The sequence below is a fragment of the Myotis yumanensis genome, unplaced genomic scaffold (genome assembly GCF_028538775.1).
Source record: "Myotis yumanensis isolate MYYU_CA2020_CCGP unplaced genomic scaffold, mMyoYum1.0.hap1 SCAF_6, whole genome shotgun sequence".
Taxonomy (NCBI): Eukaryota; Metazoa; Chordata; class Mammalia; order Chiroptera; family Vespertilionidae; genus Myotis; species Myotis yumanensis.
In genome coordinates, this window is record NW_027223757.1 from 63,077,458 (window position 1) to 63,101,856 (window position 24,399).

The 24,399-nt window shown below is 38.8% G+C and overlaps 1 protein-coding gene and 1 non-coding gene across 5 annotated transcripts in view; one reads left to right on the top strand and one right to left on the bottom strand.

The window, feature by feature from the left end:
- Positions 1–24,399, top strand: part of SLC17A5 (solute carrier family 17 member 5) — a 65,737-nt gene that overhangs the window by 39,607 nt on the left and 1,731 nt on the right. For 3 of the 4 annotated variants that reach the window (XM_070418233.1, XM_070418230.1, XM_070418231.1), the window contains exons 8-10: positions 19–151; positions 1,385–1,532; positions 18,848–18,938. In XM_070418233.1, coding sequence (XP_070274334.1) covers positions 19–151; positions 1,385–1,532; positions 18,848–18,938 — 372 coding nt within the window. The remainder of the gene's footprint in view (positions 1–18; positions 152–1,384; positions 1,533–18,847; positions 18,939–24,399) is intronic. The other variant, XM_070418234.1, reaches the window with a different exon arrangement.
- LOC139013308 (U6 spliceosomal RNA) lies at positions 3,396–3,500 on the bottom strand. Its single transcript, XR_011471972.1, has one exon. It is a non-coding gene; the product is annotated as a U6 spliceosomal RNA (small nuclear RNA).

A 24,399-nucleotide genomic window follows, 5' to 3' on the forward strand; every position in this document is an offset into this window, starting at 1 on the left:
TCTTCTTATTCCTCCCAGAATGGAATTTTATCTGCAGTGCCTTATTTTGGCTGTTGGTTATGTATGCTCATGTCCGGTCAAGCTGCTGACCATTTAAGGGCAAAATGGAATTTTTCAACCGTATGTGTTCGAAAATTTTTTAGCCTTATAGGTAAGTGATGTGAATCAGGTTTTGTTTGGGCTCACAATTATTTACTATGTTTACAGTGTAAAACAAGGTACAAATGCTAATATTAGTCATTTATTTTGTTCACATATTAAAATATATTTTAATGCATGTAGTGTATTTATTTATAGAAATATTCCAAGTAGGATAATTCTGTAAACATTCTGGGCACCTACCACTGAAAGTTGCTGTCCTGTTTCACTGCTTACTTACTTCAACTCTCAAGAAGTTATTCCACATCTTTAAGTGAAATAAATCTCTTTAGATTAAAAAAGGGGAGCCTTTCTCTTTTTTGGCTTTCTGTGGACCTGCTCTCTTCAGTATGGTAGCCACCAGGCAGATGTCTCTATTGTAATTCAGTTGAAACTTAAAAATAAGTTTCTCAGTTGCAGTTTCAGTATACACAAATACAACAATTCTATTCTCACAGAGATAGGATTGCACTGCTGTAGACACAGAAAAAAATGGCAGCCCACTCATAAATCCTCTTCTGTTACTTGTATTCCATGCTTAACTGCCTGTAATAAACTATGCATATTGTTTGCAGTTGTTAAGACCTATATGGAGTGTTTTTCTAACTTTATTTAACAGTTTATCATTTAATGTATTTTCTTTGAATTTTAAATCACACTATCAGCTATTGCCTCTCTCTGGGACCATATTTTTCATCATTCTCTTCTTGCTCTTTTCTATAACATTGTAGAACTTTAGCTGAGTCTTGGTCATATGTAGATTTAATGGCAATGCATAATAAGACTTTACTTTTACTTTTATATTGGTTGCATTATGCCTATATGTTTTCCACAAATTTTTTTTTATATAATTTTTTTTTTTTATATATTTTATTGAATTTTTACAGAGAAGAAGGGAGAGAGATAGAGAGTTAGAAACATCGATGAGAGAGAAACATCAATCAACTGCCTCCTGCACATCCCCCACCGGGGATGTGCCGGCAACCCAGGTACATGCCCTTGACCGGAATCGAACCCGGGACCCTTGAGTCCGCAGGCCGACGCTCTATCCACTGAGCCAAACCGGTTTCGGCTTCCACAGATTTTTTCATGAAACTATTAATTTAAATTTAGAGTCTCCTAGGCAATACAATGTTTCTACAGTAGGTGGCAGTAATATCCAATCTCAGATTTATACTATATTAAGGTAGAGCAGGCAAATATTAATGCTGGGGCTTCTTTTCTTTTTGTAACCTTTTCACTTAAGGAATGATTGGACCTGCAGTATTCCTGGTAGCTGCTGGATTTATAGGTTGTGATTACTCTTTGGCTGTTGCATTCCTAACCATATCAACAACCCTGGGAGGCTTTTGTTCTTCTGGATTTAGCATCAACCACCTGGATATTGCTCCTTCGTGAGTACTAATAGAAAGATTGGCTGTGATTAAATTATTTTGTAATTGTGGTAAAATATACATAACATAATATTTATCATTTTTTAGTGTACAGTTCTGTGCCATTAAGTGCATTACCATTGTTGTGCAACCATCACCACAAATCCATCTCCAGAACTTTGTTATCTTCCCAAACGGAAACTCCCTAACCATTAAACACTAACGCCCCATTCCCCTTCCCCCACAGTTCCTGGCAACCACCATTCCACTTTCTGTCTCTATGAATTTGACTACTCTAGGGATGATTTTAAATTCTTGAAGATGTTTTTAAATTTAAATTTCTAACTACCAACATTTCTGTACACACTGTTTCCATAAAAACATTACATAAAATACATTATAACTGCTGCTGATCATACTGAAAAAGTATGATCAGTGCTGCATATACCCTTAACAGCGGGGAATCAAGTAAAGAAAACCTGGAACAGTTAGGCATTGGACCAAGAAACCATTTGAAATAAAAGGTAGCCTAAGCAAAAGCTCCAAGACTATAAGCTCTGAGAGTGCAGAGGCCAAGTCTGTCTTCTGTACCACAGTAGTATCGGCACCTGGCCCTGCACTGGGCCATGGTGAGTACTCAGTCAAATACAGAATTCTCAGTCAACATGCAAAATCCTCCACATTATGGTCCCAACCTATCTTTATAATTTTAGTCCTCCCTCCCTTACCTCATCTTCTACTGATTCTTTGCTGTAACTGAACTAAACTACTCTTAATTTTCTAAAAATATCCCCAACACACACGCACACACACACACATGCACACCCACACTTTCCTACCTTTGCCCCTTTGCTCATGGTAATCTATATACCTGGAATGCCCACATTCAACTATGATTTGTCTCACATCTTACAATTAAATTTAGATAATGTATCCTTGGCCAGAATAACTGGCCTATGACCTTCTCAGGAAATCACATCCAGAGGACTCTAGTGATGTTAATTTTAATCACCCAGTCAAGGTGTTGTCAAGTTTCTCCAATAACTAATTACTTTTTTCCCCTTCAACTGAAAATGCATCTCTGGAGAGATGCTTTGAGATCATACAAACATCCTGCTCCTCATCAAACTCCCCTCACCTCCACCACCTTAGATTTAGTGTCTGTTGATGATCTATGCCAAACCAGGTTTTCTGTGGTGATTTCAAAATGAAAATATTTCAACTCTATCCTCAACATGTATCAGTCGGCACTCTGTTGTAAGGAAGATCTCCCCTTCTCCATTTGTTTATCTATTAATGATCAGTGTGGGCTTAGAGATTTGTAATTTATTTACTGTTATAATTCATTATTGTCCTTATTTATTTTCATGTTCACATTATCTCAGTTTTGGCTAATGGAAGTGCTTTTTAGCTGGCTCCTGTGACCTGTTTTCATGCCCCATCATTGTTTTTGTTTTTTTTGTACTTTCTTATTGATGGAACAACCAGATGTTTTGGCTTCATCTTACACTTTCCCTGACTTGCAATTGAACATTTCTCAAAGGAACCTTGGTTCCTTTTAGCGATGAATGGTATTTAGCAAAGATGATATGCTTTTATTACTAAGTATATTGCCTTTTCTACAAAAACCTTTTTCTTTTCTTTTTTTCTTTTTTTAAAATATATTTTATTGATTTTTTTTACAGAGAGGAAGGGAGAGGGATAGAGAATTAGAAGCATCGATGAGAGAGAAACATTGATCAGCTGCCTCCTACACGCCCCCCACTGCGGATGTGCCTGCAACCAAGGTACATGCCCTTGACCGGAATCGAACCCGGGACCTTTGAGTCCGCAGGCCAACGCTCTATCCACTGAACCAAACCGGTTAGGGCTTCTTTTCTTCTTTTAAATATGGAACACTTCACAAATTTGCATCATCCTTGCACAGAGGCCATGCTAATATTCTCTTTATCATTGCCATTTTAGTATATGTGCTGCAGAAGCAAGCACAAGAAAATCTTAATTACTACTTACAAATCACATAAAGCATTAACAACTGTCAAAGATTTATTTACAAATAGAAACAAAAGTCAGCATTTTATCAAATTATTTCTTTTACATCTTTTATATGCTGATTCACCTACTAGGTTTTGTTTTAAACCTTTTTTCACTTTCTTTGGGATTTTGAAAATTTATCCTATAGCCTTCAGAGAATTATAGTTATCAGTATAGACTTGTAAATCTTCTTAGAGTGAATTGTAGTGACATCTTTCTCCACAAAATTAGCAAAAGAAGACAGCTTTAAAGGTATATTACTTTTTTAAAATTGATTTCAAAGAGGAAGGGAGAGGGAGAGAGAAATAGAAACATCAATGATGAAAGAATCATTGATCGGCTGCCTCCTGCATGACACCTACTGGGGATCGAGCCCACAACCTGGGCTTGTGCCCTGACCAGGATTCAAATCGTGACCTCCTGGTTCATAGGTCAACACTCAACCACTGAGTCACACGTGCTGGGCTAAATGTATATTACTTTTAATGTTATACTTTCCTAATTCTAGTAAATGAAATATGAAACTTGTTTAGTTATCTCTTCATTTCTATAACCATAACTTTTAATTAGAGAAGTTAATGGGTTAAATAACTGAGTTTATATATCAACTACATGTATATATATTTAAATAGCTACAAAAAGTAACTGCATAATAGTGAATTCTACAGGATATTATTTAAGTTTATATTAGGAATAAAATTGAGATTGAAATAGAAAATTAATATATCCTGAGATTAGGAATAGGAAGGAAATAATACATCTAAATTTATCGCACTAATTTATACCTTGATAATCTAATCACAGTCCTTCAATGGAAGGGTCCTCTCAAGATTCAGAATTCCAATAAAAGTTAAAGTGCCCAAGTCTAGAAAGCTTATTCTATTGTGTGATTATGAAGCTGATAATTGCTCATTTGATAGTGGTAACTATTTGTCTTAAACAGTAATATTTTTATTAGTAACTAGAAATTTGTAGGAATAATAATTACTTATATACTGACCTCAAAATAGCCACTCATTTTACAGAGAAAATGGTACCTTTGTGGGTCAATTATTTTCATAGTTTTCCATATAATTAAAATTGACTTAAACTTTTAGAATAAGAAACTAATAGTTTCTTATTTGAATCCTTTCCTATAGTTGAATTTGGATTTATACTGTCAGAATCTGTATTTCATACCCTTAATAAAGTCTCACTTGTGAGTAAAGTACAATTTTTAAGTTGAGCATCTGAGAGAGAAAAGCTAAAATAAAGGTTATGTTGCAGAAATTACTGCATTATGATGGGGGAAAAAAAGACATTACTTACGATCTTTGCAGTGTTTAAATTTTGAATTTCAAATTTATCCTTGTACAGTTTTATATGATTTTTTATTTTTATTATTTTTTTATTTTTTTTTAATATATTTTATTGATTTTTTACAGAGAGAGGAAGAGAGAGAGATAGAGAGTTAGAAACATCGATGAGAGAGAAACATCGATCAGCTGCCTCCTGCACATCTACTGGGGATGTGCCTGCAACCCAGGTACATGCCCTTGACCGGAATCGAACCCGGGACCCTTGAGTCCGCAGGCCGACGCTCTATCCACTGAGCCAAACCGGTTTCGGCGATTTTTTATTTTTAAAAAGCTAGAAGTTTACATTGATCTGGTTAAATGTAAAGCATTTTGTCTTTCTAATATGAATATAGTGGCTGAACGACATTTTTAAATGCATTAGGGTCTGACAATCAGAATAATAAAAATATTACACTGTATGTGGAAAGTCTATTGTGATAAATAAAAACCTCTTTGAAGATATCTCTTATCCAGTCTAGCAATGTAATTATTTTCACATCCCAAGATTGGTCATGCATGAAAGTTTTATTTTACAGTGCCTGTCACATAGAGTATGCTCAGTAAATATTTGTTGAATGAATGACTTTCTGGTTTTAATCACTGGACTAAATGTCAGATGTTGAAAGTATTTACAATACAACAGAAACTTTTGTCAAAAAGAAAACATTTAAATAGAGGGAAGAATTTTGTAAACCTTATAAGCTAGGAAATTTTTATTTAGTATACATATTGGTCAGTTAAGAACTGAAAGAGTTTAACATAAAAAATGAAAGAAAAAAAGAATACTTGAAAAGTGAATTAATTTCAAAAAATTCTTTTTTTTTAATATATCTTATTGATTTTTTACAGAGAGGAAGGGAGATCGATAGAGAGTTAGAAACATTCATGAGAGAGAAACATCGATCAGCTGCCTCCTGCACACCCCCCACTGGGGATGTGCCCGCAACTAAGGTACATGCCCTTGACCAGAATCAAACCTGGGACCCTTCAGTCCACAGGCCAATGCTCTATCCACTGAGCCAAACCAGTTGGGGCCAAAAAATTCTTTTATAAGTTTAGTGATAATTTGAAAGCTCTGATACACACATAACTGAAATAATAAAGAACCCCTTGAAGTTGAAGGACTAAAGGTATAAGAAGCCATTTCTGTGGAAGAGAGGGTGGAAAGAAGTTGACATGCCTAAATAAATGCTGTACAGTGACTTGAGGCATGTATTTGGATTTACAAATTAGAACCTAAATCTGATTACCCAAAAAAGAATTCAAGGAAATAGCAAATAAAGACTAAGATATATTTCTTTATACTACTGACTAAAAAGAAATCTAGAAATTATCTCACTTGAAATAAGTTAAACAAATGACATTGTCTAACTATGTGATTTATCCTATCTAATAGAGGGAATATGCTAATTGACCCTCACACCATAACAAAGATGGCAGCGCCCACCACCAATAAGGCCAATAAGGAGGGAATATGCTAATTGACTGCCCCACCCTCAAAGATGGTAGTGCCCACAGCCAATAAGGAGAGGATATGCTAATTGGCTGCCATGCCCTCAAAGATGGTGGCGCCCACAGCCACAAGATAGCTGGCAGGGGAGGGCAGTTGGGGGTGACCGGGCTGGCGGGGGGGGGGGGGGCAGTTGGGGGCAATCGGGCCGGCAGGGGAGCAGTTAGGCATCAATCAGGCTGGCAGGAGAGTGGTTAGGGAGTGATCAGACTGGCAGGCAGAAGCGGTTAGGAGCAATCAGGCAAGCAGGCAGGTGAGCGGTTGGGAGCCAGCAGTCCCGGATTGTGAGAAGGATGTCAGACTGCCAGTTTAGGCCCGATCCCTGTGGCAGTCTGACATCCCCTGAGGTGTCCCAGATTGGAGAGGGTGCAGGCTGGACTGAGGGACACACACCCCCCCCCACCCCCAGTGCACGAATTTCGTGCACCGGGCCTCTAGTAGAATTATATAAAGTTAGAACTAGGAAGACTTTAGGGCAGTGGTTCTCAACCTTCCTAATGCCACGACCCTTTAATCCTACCAGACCTGAGGCCCTGAACCTAACTGTCCCCTATACCTGGGCTCCTGAGCATTAAAGAGAAAAAAACCAGCATGATATAGAAAAATGTTAGTTACATGCAAACAAGTGGTTAGAATAAGATGGAACTTGGAGACATTGTAGAAAATAGGTCTACCTTTCATCTACTTTTCATCTAGCACCAATATTCCACCTTTGTGTGGAAATTACCAAAAAATCGGTACAGTGGTCTGGTAGGGTTAATACAGTTCCTCATGTTGTGGTGACCCCCAATTTCATTGTTACAAATTGAATATAATTAAAGCATGGTGATTAATCACAAAAACAATATGTAATTATATATGTGTTTTCTGATGGTCTTAGGCGACCCCTGTGAAAGGGTCATTCGACCCCCAAAGGGGTCGCGACCCACAGGTTGAGAACCGCTGCTTTAGGGTAATCTCATCTCTTACTACTCAAAGTATGGTCCTTGGAGCAGTGGCATCAGCATTACATGGGAGCCCATGAGAAATACAGAATCTCAGGTATCACCCCATACTTCCTGAATTAAAATCTGCATTTTAAGATCCTCAGGTGATTCTCGTTCACATTCATGTGTGAGGCCCTGATCTAGTCCAGGCCTCTCACTCATACAACAAGCATGTATTATTTATAACATTATACAGTACTATATATTTAGCACTCTACATGACTCTACAAAAGATAAAACCTAGGTCCTCCTTGCTAGGAGATTAGTCTATTTGAAGAAAGAAACAACAAAAAGAAATAATTGTAATATATGATAATAATTCTTGGATGAGTACTTATCAGATGCCTGCCAAGTGCCAGCCATAACAGACACAGTCCTGGCCTGTGGAGCTTTGAATCTGGAGTGACAGACATGAATTACACAAATGAAAACCAGCTGTTGGAGGGGCAGGAAATAAGAGAATATAATAGGGGGATATAATGTAGTTCAGGGAATAAGGGAAGGTCTCAGGAAGTGATCTTTAAGCTAAAGACTAACGAGGAGCCCGGCTGGTTTTGCTCAGTGGTTGAGCGTTGACCTATGAACCAGGAGGTCACTGTTCAATTCCAGGTCAGGGCACATGCCCAGGTTTCGGACTTATTCCCAGTGGGGGGCATGCAGGAGGCAGCCAATCAATGTTTCTCCTCATTGATATTTCTATCTATCTCTCCCCTCCCCTCTCTGAAATCAATAAAAACATATTTTTAAAAAATACAAGCAAGAAAATATAACCATCATAGATGTGCTTGGCAATATAGGCAAAATAGTTCATAAAGTTAACTTTAAAAGAATAAGAAGTTAGCCAAGTAAAAAGGAAGTGGTATTCTTGATAGAAGAATTTACATGAGAGGAACAAGAAATTGTGCATGTCTTAGTCTGGTTGGACTGCCATAACAAAATACCACAGGGTAGGTGGCCTAAACAACAGCAATTTATTTCCTCATAGTTCTAGAGGCTAGAAGTCCAAGATTAAGGTGCCCACATGGTTGGTTTCTAGTGAGAACTCTCTACCTGGTTTGCAGAAGGTCTGCCTTATTGCTTCTTGCTCACATGGCCTTTCCTAGGTGTATGCGTATATGCAGAGAGAGACTCTAGTGTCGCTTACTCGTCTTACAAGGGTACCAACTCTACTGGATTAGGGCCTCCATCCTTATGACCTCATTTAACCTGTATGACCTCCTAAAGACCCTATCAAACAAACATTTAATCCACAGCAGTATGTTTTATTAACTAAGGGAGGTCTGTTTGTGGCTGAGATGTAGAGAAGACAGACGAGGCCTGAAGTAATAAGCATTTTACATTGTATCCAGAGAAAGTAGGAAATAACATTTTCTGTATTTTAAGATCACTCTTTTTTTTTTTTTAATATATTTTATTGATTTTTTACAGAGAGGAAGGGAGAGAGATAGTTAGAAACATCGATGAGAGAGAAACATTGATCAGCTGCCTCCTGCACACCTCCCACTGGGGATGTGCCTGCAACCCAGGTACATGCCCTTGACCGGAATCGAACCTGGGACCCTTCAGTCCGCAGGCCGACGTTCTATCCACCGAGCCAAACCGGTTTTGGCAGATCACTCTTGTGTGGACAAGAGTACAAGTAGAAGGAACCAATTAGGAAGCTACTGTAATAACCCAGATAAGAGGTGATGAGTATAATAGGAAATATAAAGATATAGATATATTTAGATATTTTGTAAATACAACAGATGGGGCTTGACATCTGTTAGACCTGAAGAATCAGGAAGATATCAAAGATGATTATTTCCAGATATTTTGTATGGGCACCTGGGTAGATGTGCCATTTACTGAATTGGGATGGCTGAAGGAGGAAAACTCTTGGGAAAAGGTAAAAAGTTCAGACATGTTAAATTTTATATATTTGTGAAAACATATAGAAAATAGTAGTTGTACTAGTGGAACTCAGAAAAGAAGTCTGGTTGGAAATGAAAATTAGGGAATAGTAATCCACAAATAGAGTATTTAAAGACAAGGGTTGCCTGGGGAGAGAGGGTGGAATGACAAGCAATCCTAGGACTGGATCTTGACAAACATTTACAGACCAGAAAGTGGGGAAATAACCAGAAAATAAAACTAAAACAGGAACCACCAGAGAGATAGAGGAAAATCAAGAATATGGTGTCAAAGAAACCAGGACTATCCAGTCTTCAAGAATGAGATCTGGATGACAGATAAAGATTTAGGAGTCATCAATGTATGAGTAGTAGATGAAGCCATGGGATTGGATAAAATTACTCAGCAAACTGATGAGAACCTTGGGAATCCATTAAGTGAAACAAGAGCCTAATGCAAAGATAATTGATAAGAAGCAACAAGAGAAGAAGGAAAATAAGTAGAGGTTGGGATCTCCAGAGGGAGGGCTTGATCAGCAGTGTCAGGTGCAGCAGTAGGTTGAAAAATCTTAACTGTTAGTCTTTTGTTAGTCTTTGATTTCTCTGTGATATAGGAGTCACTAAGAAAGGTGATAGGCAGAATAAAAGACTTGAGAATGATAAAGATTCGAAATAGCTACTGAGAAAAATAGTCACTAAGAACTCAAAGGGATTTTTGGCATTGGTGAGGATCTGCTGAAATTGGAGATTAATTTTGTACTCTCATTGTTGTACTAAATTGTTATTTCTTTCTATGGCATTCAGCAGCCCATGTGTAGGATTGAAAATGTGCTGTTGTATTGATCTAGGCTTGAGATTTTAATGCGCTTTGGGTTGATGAACAGTCAAAAAGGGATATGGGAATTGAGAGTTTGGCACAGAAGAGATTTAGGCTGTGTTATCTCTTAGTTACTTTTAGTTAAAGTAAGAGAAATCATAATTCAAGCTGGCTAAACAGCATACTCTATTGATTCACTTTAGTGTAAAATCCAAAGACTTCAGGCAAAAGGTGATCCCCAGCTGTCTACTAATATTCTTTTCCGCTCTCTACCCTGCCTTTCATGATAGTTTTATCCTAAGGCTGGATCTGCATGTAAATTCACACAAATGAAATGATTGCCAATAACAACTAGAATTACATTCACATCAAGCAAGTAAGAAAAAAGATTTGTTCCTTTCCCACCCATGGAAATAAGGGGTTGGGAGAGGGCTTCATTTTGATTGAACCAAACTGCGTCACATATGCACCCCTAAACGAATCCCTATGGTCAAGGGAATACCATTTTACTTTAGGACAATCAACACCCACCCCTAAATTTAGAGGTGAAGGAGTCAAAGCCCCTCAAACCTCATGGGAATGGATGCTGAGGAAGCCATTAGTAACATATATAAAGGACTCACTCTGAAGATGAAGCAACTCAGGCACAGAGGAGTCATTGACTTTTAAAGTCACAGCTAGTAAATGGTGGACCTTGAATCAAATCTTCCGCCTCCATAGTCCAAGCATCTTTCTGGTACATTAAGTAGCCTTTCAGTTACTTAAGAGGAACTAGAAGTTATTTTGAGAACTCAGAATAAAGAACTCATTGCAGGGAACAGACACATACTCTGGTTGCCTCAGTTAATGTGAGTTTGTTAAAGATGAAAGTGGATGCTGGAAAAACAAATGTGCATGGTACCTACCTTCTAATAGTGAGGATTAAATAGAGCATACAGACACTCACACATAACACTTAGCTCATAATGTAATAAGTGTGTTTGCACATGATTTAATAAACAACTATTATTTTATGTCAAACTTTGAGTCCAGTGCTGTGACCAGGGTCACAAATCAATCCCCATAAAATATTAAAAGGATGATTAATGAGCTCTTAGAAAAGAAAATATTGATCACTAAGGAGCCACCATTGGATTACTAAGAGCCAAAATAACAAAATAGTCTAATATCTCAGTGTCATATTTAGTTTCATATATAGAGGAAACAGTATATTTGGTATAGCAGGATTTCAACAAGATCTCCCAATGTATCCTTTTGGGCAGGATAGGAAGAAATGCACAAGACATACAGTTATGTAGATTTGCAATTATGAAATTTTAGTATCATAGCTAGCTGATTAATATATCCAGTCATTTAACAAACACTGTGCTATGCACTATATCAAATATTGAAGACACAAATATGAAAGTAATGGTCCCTGCTTGCATCTATAAGCATATGCAGGCTTGGAGGGCAATAAGGTCATGTCCTGAAGCGTATACTGATACTACTTGTAGGTAGGGTCCTGAAACTGGGCTCCAAGCATTAGCTGAGTGGTTGAACTCTACATCTTTTTTTCAATATATATTTTATTGATTTCAAAGAGGAAGGGAGAGAGATAGAAACATCAATGATGAGAGAGAATCATTGATTGGCTGCCTCCTGCATTCCCCACACTGGGATGGAGCCTGCAACTGGGCATATGCCCTGGACCGGAAATCTATCCATGACCTCCTGGGTCATAGTCAATGCTCAACCACTGAGCCACACTGGCTGGGCCAACTCTACACCTTAAAGACCCTGGTCCAGCCCTAACATTTTGTGAGTCTTATAGGTTCAAAAAAGACATTTATCTATATATCTGCAACACTAAACCATTTAGTGGCATGAATGGTGCCAGCAAATAGTCCTAGAAGTTAGGAGAATGGTAAGTGCCTGTAGACCTCAGGTAATGAAGAAAGTTGTACGTTCTCTAAGCTGATGGAGGCACCAGAGTTATGGCTGTGATCAACATATGTACATATGTATGTATATGTGAACAACATATGTAACTTTTAAAATTATGCAGCTGTACAACTGTAAATTAATCTAATCAAAGGCAAAATTATTTATCTCCCTTGCATTTTGATTCAACTCTTCATATGAGCTTTTGGTTTCTGTTTTCCTACTAGAATTTCTTTGTTCAAAGCATACTAGCTGTTTCTAGTTCCCTGTGTCTTGGTTAACTGAGGCATTCCGTGTCTTATGACCATGTTGTTGCATTGTTGCTTTTTGTCTTGGTAACCACTGAGTCCCCACACAGTGGATAGCACTGCAGGTTAGAGCAACACTTGAGTACCACTGACCAATAAGCATTCAGCACTGAGGCTTGTGGTGAAAAATTAAGCATGGGAAAATTGGTCTTATAGATTGAACTCAGTAATGGCTACGTTTTTAACAAGGCAACATTAGAAATTATAACATTAAAATATTAAGTACTGATTTAGAATCAGACAAATTGGGTAACATATTAGTCTTTCTTCATATATAGAATGAAGATAATCCTCATGGAGTTGAGTTTACTATTCAAATGAGATTATATCTATGTGTGTGTGTGTGTGTGTGTATATATATATATATATATATATATATATATGTGTGTGTGTGTGTGTGTGTGTGTATATGTGTGTGTGTGTGTGTCTATATACACACACACACAAATACATATACACATATAGATATAAATTTAGAACCATGCCTGACATAAGGTTTTTCAATAAACAGTGTTCCTATTGACATCTAAATATGCACATGGTATTTTCTAAGCCTTTTCTTCTATAGACTGAAATAGGGATTTTCTATGGATGGTTTTGTTGCCCAGATTCAAGGGAATTGGGTAGGTTTTTAACTATTAATGCCACAGAATTCTAGTACTCCAATAGCAAAAAATCCAGACTGAGTCCATGCACCATGTTTTTTCCAATCAGTCATCAATCTTTCATGGCCCTCCCTGGCCTAGTGTAATATAAATACTTGAATGAGCTTCTTGGTGCTGACATTTAGAATTTCACAACATTCATCTGCACTTAATATCTGTCACTGGCAGCATTGCTGTCATTCCTCCTACTGCCAAGGTGTTAATGGTTTTTTTTTAAAAAGACAGGTTCTGCCAAGCTTGGCTAATTTAAGATACACTCCCTAAAGGGCATAAGCCAAAAAAGTCTGTGCCACATGGTTTTGTTATTGTATTCTGTATGCATGAGTTTTGAACATAAAAATTTATGATGTTCATAGATAACTGAATTAGGTTCAGGGTTGTTTTTTTTTATTCAGGCACTGTATTAGTCAGCTCAGGCAACCATACAAAATGGACTAGGTAGCTGAAAAACAAGAATTTATTTTTTCATACTTCTAGAAGTTGGAAGTCTGAGATCGTAGTGCCAGCATGACCAGGTTCTGGTGAGGACTCTTCCTTCTCCCTGTGTCTTCACATGGTCTTTCCTCAATACTTCCTCAACAAAGATCAAGAGAGCATCTCTCTCTTTTGCTATTCTTTTTTTTTTTTTAATTAAATCTTTATTGTTCAGATTATTACATTTGTTCCTCTTTTTTCCCCCCATAACTCCCCTCCTTCCAGCTCCCACCCCACCCTCCACCCTCACTCCCCACCCACTGTGTTCATCCATAGGTGCATGATTTTTGTCCAGTCACTTCCCGCATCTCCCACACCCCTTTTCCCCCCAAGAATAGTCATTCTATTCCCTTTCTATGTCCCTGATTCTATTATAATCACCAGTTCATTCTGTACATCAGGTTATTTATTCACTTGATTCTTAGATTCATTTGTTGATAGATGCATGTTTGTTGTTCATAATTTGTATCTTTACCTTTTTCTTCTTCTTCCTCTTCTTAAAGGATACCTTTCAGCATTTCATATAATACTGGTTTGGCGGTGATGAAGTCCTTTAGCTTTTCCTTATCTGTGAAGCTCTTTATCTGACCTTCAATTCTGAATGATAGCTTTGCTGGATAAAGTAATCTTGGTTGTAGGTTCTTGGTATTCAGCACTTTGAATATTTCTTGCCATTCCCTTCTGGCCTGCAAAGTTTCTGTTAAGAAATCAGCTGACAGTCGTATGGGTATTCCCTTGTAGGTAATTGAGCCTCTTTCTCTTGCTGCTTTTAAGATTTTCTCTTTGTCTTTTGCTCTTGGCATTTTAATGATGATGTGTCTTGGTGTGGTCCTCTTTGGATTCCTTTTGTTTGGGGTTCTCTGCGCTTCTTGGACCTGTAAGTCCATTTCTTTCTCCAGATGGGGGAAGTTTTCTGCCATTATTTCTTGAAATAGGTTTTCAATATCTTGCTGTCTCTCATCTTCTGGCACTCCAATAATTCTGATATTAGACCACTTAAAGCTGTCCCAGAGGCTCCTTACACTATCTTCACACTTTCGGATTCTTTTTTCATTTTGCTTTTCCAATTGGGTGTTTTTTGTCGAATCTTTGGTTTGATTATTGTGCTCCTCTGGTCTGCTATTGGGTATAATATTCTTTATTTCAGTCCGTGTATGCTTACTTTCTAATTTCTTTATCGTAGCATCGAGGGTCTCATTAGTTTTCGTGAGGCTCTGCACAAATTTATGGCAAGCCCTCAAAATTGCGATTCTTAGCTCCATATCCTCCATTTCTGTCATGTTTTTTTGTCTCCGCATCTTTTATGCTTTCTTGGTGCACCCCTTTGTGGTCTCTGTGCACAGTCTTGTTCTAGCCAAGCCTTAATTGTTGTAGTTAACACTAGAGGGATTTGACCACCAGGCCGACTGGCTATAGGAATCAGCTGTATGGAAAACGTCTGCCTTCTGGGGAGGCGCTAATCCAGCCTTTGCCTGAGGCGATCGGCAAATGGCTGTGCGCAGGGTTTGGGCGGGGCGGGATCAACAGGGCGGGCGGAGGGAGCAGTTATGGCCACGCTCAGTCCCGTTCCCAGAGGCTCTGCTTCTCAGAACCCCGGCAGCCGCTGCAAACCTCGGAGAGAAAGCTGCCCTCAGGTTCCAACTGATGCCGGATAATCCCGCTTCTCCCGTCTGAGTCTGGGTCCCTAGAGACTCGCCCGGATCTGGAGCCCAGAGTCTGAGACTCACTCCCGACAGAAACCGACAACCGCGCCCTCAGCCACCAGCCCGCTTTGCGCGCGCACCTCGGTACCTTTGTATTTTCCGCACTGCGCCGCCTCTGAGCCTCGATTTGCTGTTCTCTTTCCTTCTAGTTGTAGAGTCTCTCTTCAGCCAGCCTTCCTGTGGTTCTGGGTGATGTCCGTTCCGTCTTTTAGTTGTATTTTTGAAATGGTTGTTTGCGGCAGCGGTCTCCGGTGTTTACCTACGCCGCCATCTTGGTCTCCCTCTTTTCCTATTCTTATAAGACTCAGGGCACATCTTCCTCTTCATTTGGGGACGTGTGGGAGACAACTAATCAATGTGTCTCTCTCACATCAATGTTTCTCTCTTCCTCTCTCTCTTTCTCCTCTCTCCTTTCCATCCTCTCTAAAAATCAATGGGCCCTAGTTGGTTTGGCTCAGTGGATAGAGCATTGGCCTGTGGACTAAAGGATCCCGGGTTCAATTCCAGTAAGGGGCACATGCCCAGGTTGCTAGCTTTATCCCCAGTAGGGGATGTACAGGAGGCAGCCAATCAATGATTCTCTCTCATCATTGATTTTACTATCTCTCCCTCTCCCTTCCTCTCTAAAATCAATTAAAAAATATTTTTAAAAAATCAGTGGGAAAAATATCCTCAGGTGAGGATTAACCAAAAAATTTTAAATAAAATGAGGAGAGGAATTTTAGATCAGTAGTCTACAGCCGAGGTATTGAGAATCCTAAACCCTAATAGAAACAGTATTATACCACTTTAAGATTCTATAGACTAGCCCTGGCTGGGAAGCTCAGTTGGTTAGAACATTCTCCCAACGTCAAGGTTGTGGGTTTTATCTCTGGTCAGGGCACATACAAGAATCACCCAATTAATGCATCAATAAGTGGAACAATATGTCTTTCTCTCTCTCTTTTTCTCTCAAATCAATCAATAAAATATATTTTAAAAGGTTATACATACTAATAATCATCAAGCTTCCTTAATTTGACTGGAATTTTATTTTATAATAACCTTGAATATCATAAAAATTAAAAGGTCTAATTGGACTTTTCCTATATGTAGGTGATTTTTATGACAAATAAATGCCATTTACTTGATTAATTTTTCTTTAAAAAAATACTTTGATTAAATTCAGAGAGGAAAGGAGAGGGAAAGAGAAATAGAAGCATCAATAATGAGAATCATCCATCAGCTGCTTTCTGCACACACCCCTTCCCCCCACTGAGGATGGAGCCCACAACCTGGCATGTGCCCTAACCGGGAATCAAACCATGACTTCCTGGTTCATAGGTCGATGCTCAACCACTGAGCCACACCAGCTGGGCTCGTTAACTCATTTTTAACTACACCACCACCTTTAAGTTTTCTTGCTAAAAATATCAGACCCAAATCTAATAAACCCTCTAGGATCTAGTCTAGATACTACCAGTGTGCAGGGGACATAATATTATGTTAAGTGATACCTTAGGGAAGCAATCTACAAATCCAGAAAGTAGGACTATCTCCAGGATAAAATCCTAGTTCCTGGAGAGAGAACAATGAAAAAGGAATGAACTACTGATCCACACAACTTGGAATGATGCTCAGCACCCTAGTATGCAACTTAAAAGGTGGCATACAATATGATTCCATTTATAAGAAATTTCTGCTTAGGAATTGTCACCCTTTGGAGTTGATGCCCAAGTCAGGTGCCAGTCTCTGTGGGACTAAGCCCAGCAGTCAGTGCAGCCAGAGCCCCATGGATCCATGCAAGGGGCCTCGAACAACTGTGGGTCATGTGCACCGTCTCTGTGTATTGAATGAGCACATATGTTGTACTGGCCACTGGGAATAATAAAGGGGAGTAAACCATGAGTTTGCAGTGAGACTAGCGTCAGAATTAGCAAACATGAATTAGAGAACAGAACCTCTTGAAACACATAGTACCAGCTTTAAAAGCATTAAAGATTCTGAAAAGACAGAGCTCAGTATGAGCTGAACTGGACAGAAAAAGCTTCATGGAACAGGTGCCAAGCAAGTGGTTTGGATGGACAGGAGTGTGGACTTCAGATAGTGAAAATAGGTAAGTACCAGGAATGAGCATGGCAGAGTGAGCAGCTGGAATGAGAGCTGTCTGGGTCTAAAGTTGAATACTGTGTGGTGCTAGGAAACAAGGCTGGGTAGATGAGCCAGGGCCAGGCCACTGCAAATCAGGCAGAAGATGACGGTGAGCATTAAACCATCTTTGTAGGTTTTTGAGTAGGAGAGAGGTGACCCAACAAATTTAATCTTATACAGTCTGAAAGGCAGTTCAACCATATGTAAAATGTCCTTTAAAATGGTTTTACCAGTGGGTTCTGTTTCTTGATCAGGTGCTAGTGACATGATTGTGCTCACTGTGTGAAGGCCTGGGGAAGGGGCAGGAAGGGGGGTCAACGGGGTAAAAAAAGGGGACATCTGTAATACTTTCAACAATAAAGATAAATTTAAAAGATAAATAAATACAATAAAAACCATTTGCATTTATTTTTTTTAAAAATTTTCAAGCTCCATATGGTTTTTACACATTTCCATATGTATATTGTACTTAAAATTTTTCTTTTCATATACTTGGTGGGATGTGGGGGAGCTCAGGTGGGACCACCAGATATTTTACATATACACATCTGTGAACCCATCAATGACAAGGGAAGTAATTTATCACTAACTTGCCCAAGGTCACATAGATGGTTAATTGTGGAACTAGGTAGGAATTTTTAGGTCTCCTGATTATCATCCCTATGACTTCTTTATAGAAAATGATAAGCATTTCATTCTTTTTAGGATGGTAACCAAAATATTGGCTATGGTAGCCTTGTTTAGTTTATATACATTCTTTATGTACTGGAGAAATCAACAGTTCATTAGCATTTCCCAAACACAGGCAGGAATTCTTTAAGGATTTGCATGTAAACATAGATAAGAATATCACACTCCCCTAAGATTTACCCTTAAAATAAATCATAACTTTTTCTGAGCTTATTAAAAATGCATTCTCTCTCTCTCTCCTCTCTCTCTCTCACACACACACACACACACACACACTGTAGACTCAACTTGTCTACTTCTGGGACAGTGTGAAAGGATTTCAGTATAAGTAGATATATAATAAGTAGAGCAAGTAAGATGTAAAATTGATGTTCAGTATGATCTCATTTCTATAATAATATATTAGAAATATACATAAAAAATAATTAGGATATTTACCAAAATGTTAATGTTGATTATGTATGGAAGGATTATAGATCATTTTATTTTTTCTTAATGTTTTTTGTTTGTTTTCAACAATGAAATAAATTTTGTGATCAGGAAATAACTTTTTTTAACTTAAAAAACGTAAGACATATCAAGCTTCCTATTTAGATATGCTCATGATGAAAATCATCTCTCAGCACTTTCCTATATCACTATAAACAGGATTTATTTCAATGGCCGTGTTTAAATAATGTTAGAATGCTATTTAACTATTGAAATGCAAGTTTTCACCAGCTAAACATTTCAGTAATGTCCTGTTCCAGTAAGGCATTTAATTTAAAGTTTCATAAGAACACAGCCTGGAAGTGGTATAGCTATCTATTGAAAAAAGTTACTTAAGTGTGTGATACAATATAAACCTCTATGAAAATGTTCCTGCAGGTATGCTGGCATCCTCCTAGGCATCACAAATTCGTTTGCCACTATTCCAGGAATGATTGGGCCTGTCATTGCTAAAAGTCTGACCCCTGAGGTAAGGAGATAATTAACATATAAACTGAAGAGATCTAAACAGTTCACTGGAAGCTACACATCTGTGTCAAAGTTGAATGTACTTTAATTAAGAGTAAAATTCTGAATGTTTATTCTTATGCAATTCTTTATAGCAGCAAAAAGTAAATGTCTTAATGGGTAGAAATGTATATTTTCAAAGAACACTCCTTGGATTAGACAGAACAATAGAACTAAGTTAAACAAAGATCTTATAGCTGAAACTACACAAGTACTTAAAAATTGTGATATTATATCATACAAATGACTGTGCTTTTTATTTGAATGAATAAAAATTGGTAATGTATAATTATTCAAAAATTAGATGCACGAAGGTAAGGAGCAGGAAGTCATGTGAGAATGAATAAGGAACAGTTGAAATAATGGAGACTGTTTAGAGGAGCAGAGACTTGGGAAGACTTCCATATGAAAGACAGCGACTTGCTCTCAGCAGTTTCACAAAGACAGGTGGAGAGAAGTCATGAGGAGACCATAGGAAAGTTTTTTGTTTAAAGCTGTTGCTATATGGGATGAGCTGCCTTATGAATTAGTGAACCCTGAAATAGTCAAACATGTTTTCAAAGGCATTTCTTGGGTGCTAATTAATGTGCCAGATACTGAGGATTCAGTGGCAAAAATGACAAGTTTCTGCACTTGAGAAAATCATGATTTAGACATTATATGAAATCAAATAAAATAAAGCATGACAAATGCTGCAGGAAAAAAAAATGTGTGCGGAGTGTTCTGGTCACAGAGGAGAGAATAACCAGTCTGTGGGGATGGAGCACTAGAGGACTGAGCCCAGTGGGTGGGAAGAGGCCTGTGCAGAGGTCCTAGGCCAGGGGTGAGCAACCTTTTTGTGAGTGCGTGCCAACGCCAGCAAAATCTCTGACTCAAAATTCTTCTGCGTGCCAACCCTAATTTTTTGAGAACGTGTTACACCTACTTGATATCTCTTAAGGTGTACGTATGTGAAGAACCTTGAAGAAATAATAAAATTCATTCGAGCGACAAAAACACAGTATATGATGATGAAAAATACATTTATTTTTTAATGTATACATGTACACTGATAGTCCGACAGAAAACTTTATGACTCCGTTTGATATTATCAGTGGTACCTTTGCTGCTGCATCACTGATGACAGAGATTTTACATCAGCTTTATATTTCGTGACCTTCAGAGATATGCACGAGCTGCTACTTTCATCCGTCAGGCTACTCCTATTATGAGACTTAACAAAATTCATCACTGAGAACAAAGATTCACAAGCGTATGTGGATGAAAACATGGAGAGTAATGATGTTGCAAAGTTTTTTAAACAGAAAAAATTTTCTGGAATGGCATTCCAAGTCCTCAATGGTTCGTTTTCAACACTATTGAAATTGCTCTTCCCCTCTCTTGTCAATCCATGTCTATGGTCTTTAAGCTAACTTCTTATGTAAAATTATTTATTTACCTAAGATGCACCTACACTGAATTTATCTGAAAAATTAAAAAGTCGATATTAAGAAAAAAATTGTAAATGGAAGATTATAAGAGAGGGTTTCGCGTGCCAGCAAAAGTTACTGGCATGCCATATTTGGCATGCGTGCCAGGGGTTGCCCACCCCTGCCCTAGACCCTAAGCCCTGAGAAGCAGGGTGGGCCAAGTTGTCCAGCCTGCAGCTGGCAGCATGGGGCCAGATCAGTAAGCAGAGACTCTGCCATCTAAAAGGGTTCCTCCAGGGACAACCAAGATGGCAGCATAGGTAAACACCTGAACTTGCTGCCGCTCACAGCCACATTAAAACTACAACTAAAAGACAAAATGAATATCATCCAGAACCATGGGAAGGCTGACTGAGTGGAAATCTACAACTAGAAGGAAAGAGAAAAGTACATTGAGTCTGGTAGGAGGTGCAGATGTGTAGAAGTGTGGAGTTATGGAGGCGAGCGCGGAAGGGGCTGGCAGCTGGGTATACTATTGTCTTTTTTAATCAGGAGGGAGACGCAAGCTCCCGACTGCTCTGAACTCCAGTTCCGGGCGAGAATCTGGGGACCCAGACTCATACGGAGAGAAACTGGACTGTCTGGCATTGGGCTAGAACGTGAGGGCGGCTTTCTTGCAGAGGTGCTTGCAGCAGTCATTGTTCCTGCACGGGGCCGTGGAACACAGAGACCTGGGACCTCTCTGAGACAGAGCAGACTGGCAGCCATTGCTCTTTGCTCTGCTCTGGTGATTCTCTGAGACCCCACCCCACTCAATTAACAACCCCACCCAAGCTGTGTGCAGAGGCTTTTGCATATGAATGGCCTGGCCTTTCTCTGCCTAAAAACCTGTCAAGCTGCAGCTGGGTCAGAGAACCCCAGAGCTTCCAAAAGAAGGCCTAAGGCTCATCAGCAGCCTGCACTGCTTCACAACTGCGCTTCATCTGGGCACCTCCAAACCCCAAACAAAGAGGAGGAATCTGCAGATCTCTCTGTAGCTCCTGCTGGGTGGCCTCAGGCAGTGGCTAACTTTGCACCTCCTTGGAGATCCAAGAGCCAGTGTACCCTGTGGTCAGAGTGAGACCATTCAGATTACAACTCTTCATATCCATAAGAGACACACTCAGGGGGCAGACTCAGTGAGCACCAAAGCCCCACTGAAGCAAGTCCTGCCCCATAAGGGTGTCTCCAGCACCGCAGTTCTCCCATTGTAGACACAACTGGTCCTCACAGCCAATTGGCTTGGAGGTCAATTCCTCCCAGTGATACCAACAGCAATCAAGGCTTAACTACAACAAGACTGTGCACACAGCCCACAAAGGGGTGCACCAAGAGTGTCCACCTCATGTAATTAGGGAAGCTGAGCACTGGGCCCTAAAGGACACCTAGCACACAAAGCCATTCTATCAACACAGAGAAGCAGCCAAAATGCGGAGACAAAAAAACAGGTCCAAATGAAAGAAATGGAGGAAAGCAAACTACTGGATATAGAGTTGAAAACCACGGTTATAAGGTTACTCAAGAATCTTCTAGAAACCTCTGAGAAATTTAGTGAGACCCTTAAGTATATGAAAAAGGACCAATCAGAAATTAAGCATACATTGACTGAAATAAAGAATAATATACAGAGATCCAACAGCAGACTAGAGGATCCTAAGAATCAAGTCAAAGATTTGAAATATGAAGAAGCAAAAAACACCCAACCAGAAAAGCAAAAGGAAAAAAGAATCCAAAAATACGAAGATAGTGCAAGGAGAGGAGCCTCTGGGACAGCTTTAAGTGTACCAACATCCGAATTATAGGGGTGCCAGAAGAAGAGAGAGAGCAAGATATTGAAATCTTATTTGAAGAAATAATGACAGAAAACTTCCCCTACCTGGTGAAAGAAATAGACTTACAAGTCCAGAAAGCACAGAGAACCCCAAACAAAAGGAATCCAAAGAGGACCACACCAAGACACATCATAATTAAAATGCCAAGGGCTAAAGACAAAGAGAGAATCTTAATAGCAGCAAGAGAAAAACAGTTAATTACCTACAAGGGAGTACCCATACGACTGTCAGCTGATTTCTCAACAGAAACTATGCAGGCCAGAAGGGAGTGGCAAGAAATATTCAAAGTGCTGAATACCAAGAACCTACAACCAAGATTACTGTACCCAGGAAAGCTATAATTTAGAATTGAAGGTCAGATAAACAGCTTCAAAGATAAGAAAAAGCTAAAGGAGTTCATCACCACCAAACCAGTATTATTTGAAATGCTGAAGTGTATTCTTTATGAAGAGAAAGAAGAAGAAAAAAGTAAAGATAAAAATTATGAACAATAGCCCTGACCGGTTTGGCTCAGTGGATAGAGCGCCGGCCTACGGACCGTAGGGCATGTACCTTGGTTGTGGGCACATCCCCAGTAGGGAGTGTGCAGGAAGCAGCTGAATCGATGTTTCTTTCTCACTGATGTTTCTAACTCTCTATCCCTCTCGATCTCCCTTCCTCTCTGTAAAAAATCAATAAAATATATTTTTAAAAAAATTATGAACAACAAAATGACAACAAATACATATCTATCAACAAGTGAATCTAAAAATCAAGTGAATAAAAAATCTGATGAACAGAATAAACTGGTGAATAGAATAGAATAAGGGCACAGAAAGGGAATGAACTGAAAATTCTCGGGGGCAAGGGGGTGTGGGGGGTACGGGAAGAGACTGGACAAAAATCATACACCTATGGACGAGGACAGTAGGGGGGTAAGGGCAGGAGGGTGGGGTGGGAACTGGGTGGAGAGAAGCTATGGGGGGGGAGGAACAACTCTAATAATCTGAACAATAAAGATTTTTAAAAATTTAAATAAATAAATAAAAGGGTTCCTCCATTGTGTGTGAAATCAAAATAAATGACCTCAAAGGCCCTTTCTAACTCCAGTTTCCTATTTTTAAAAAAAATCTAATGAACTGGTGAAATATATTCTTTGAGAAGCTGACTTAAACTTCTAAAAGAGACTTAGTTTTCTCTGTTTTGTCTCTGTAATCGAATTAACACTTTTAGAATATGCAAACTTTTTCATTACCAAATAGACTATTTCAGACATCTATGTGTTCACCATAGGCAATGCTCCCATACTCTGTTCCCATCAATCCCTTACTTACATGAGTCAGTGCCCTTGTTACTGTGTTCTCACATAACGGAAAGATATGTTGGGAAAGTTTTGTTTGTTTGTTTGTTTGTTTTCAAAAATTCTGTGTCTCCATGTGGACATGTCAGAAATGTTCAACATAGATCATTGTGACAACACACTACCACATGTTACTTTCTCTTATTGATACTCCCAGCGCTTATGCTAGGGAAATATGGACTCCTGAATTAAAGTCTTGAATGTTTGTAAAATGGGAACTGAACTGGATTTTGGATATGTTACTAAAACATTAGTTTAGTGATATCTTTTAAAAGTAAAACCACATTTGCTTTAAAATTAAAATTGCTTACAATTGAAACTTACTGTACTGCCTCAAAAAGTTTGTGGAATGAGTCAGAGTATATATAAATAACTAAAAGTCAAAGTGTGTCTGAGATTCAGGTTTTGGGGTGGTTTTTTTTAATATGTTTTTTATTGACTTTTTGAGAGAGATAGAGAAATAGAAACATTGATAGATACTGATGGATTTTTGTCACATGTACTATTTGTTGAATCAGCTGCCTCTCTCCCTACTGGGGATTGAGCCTGCAACCCAAACATGTGCCCTGACGGGGAATCAAACCAGCAACCTCTTGGTTCCTGGGTCAACACTCAACCGCTGAGCCACACCAGCTTGGCTAAGATTCATTTTTGTTACAAACAAAACAGCATTCTCTAAAAACTGGTGAAATTTTTGTTAAAAAGCCAACTAGGAGCTATGTGAGATTTCTGGTACAATTGATTGATTTTAAGTTATTCACTGTCTCCAAATAACACTAAGGTATTATTGTATCCCATTAATGA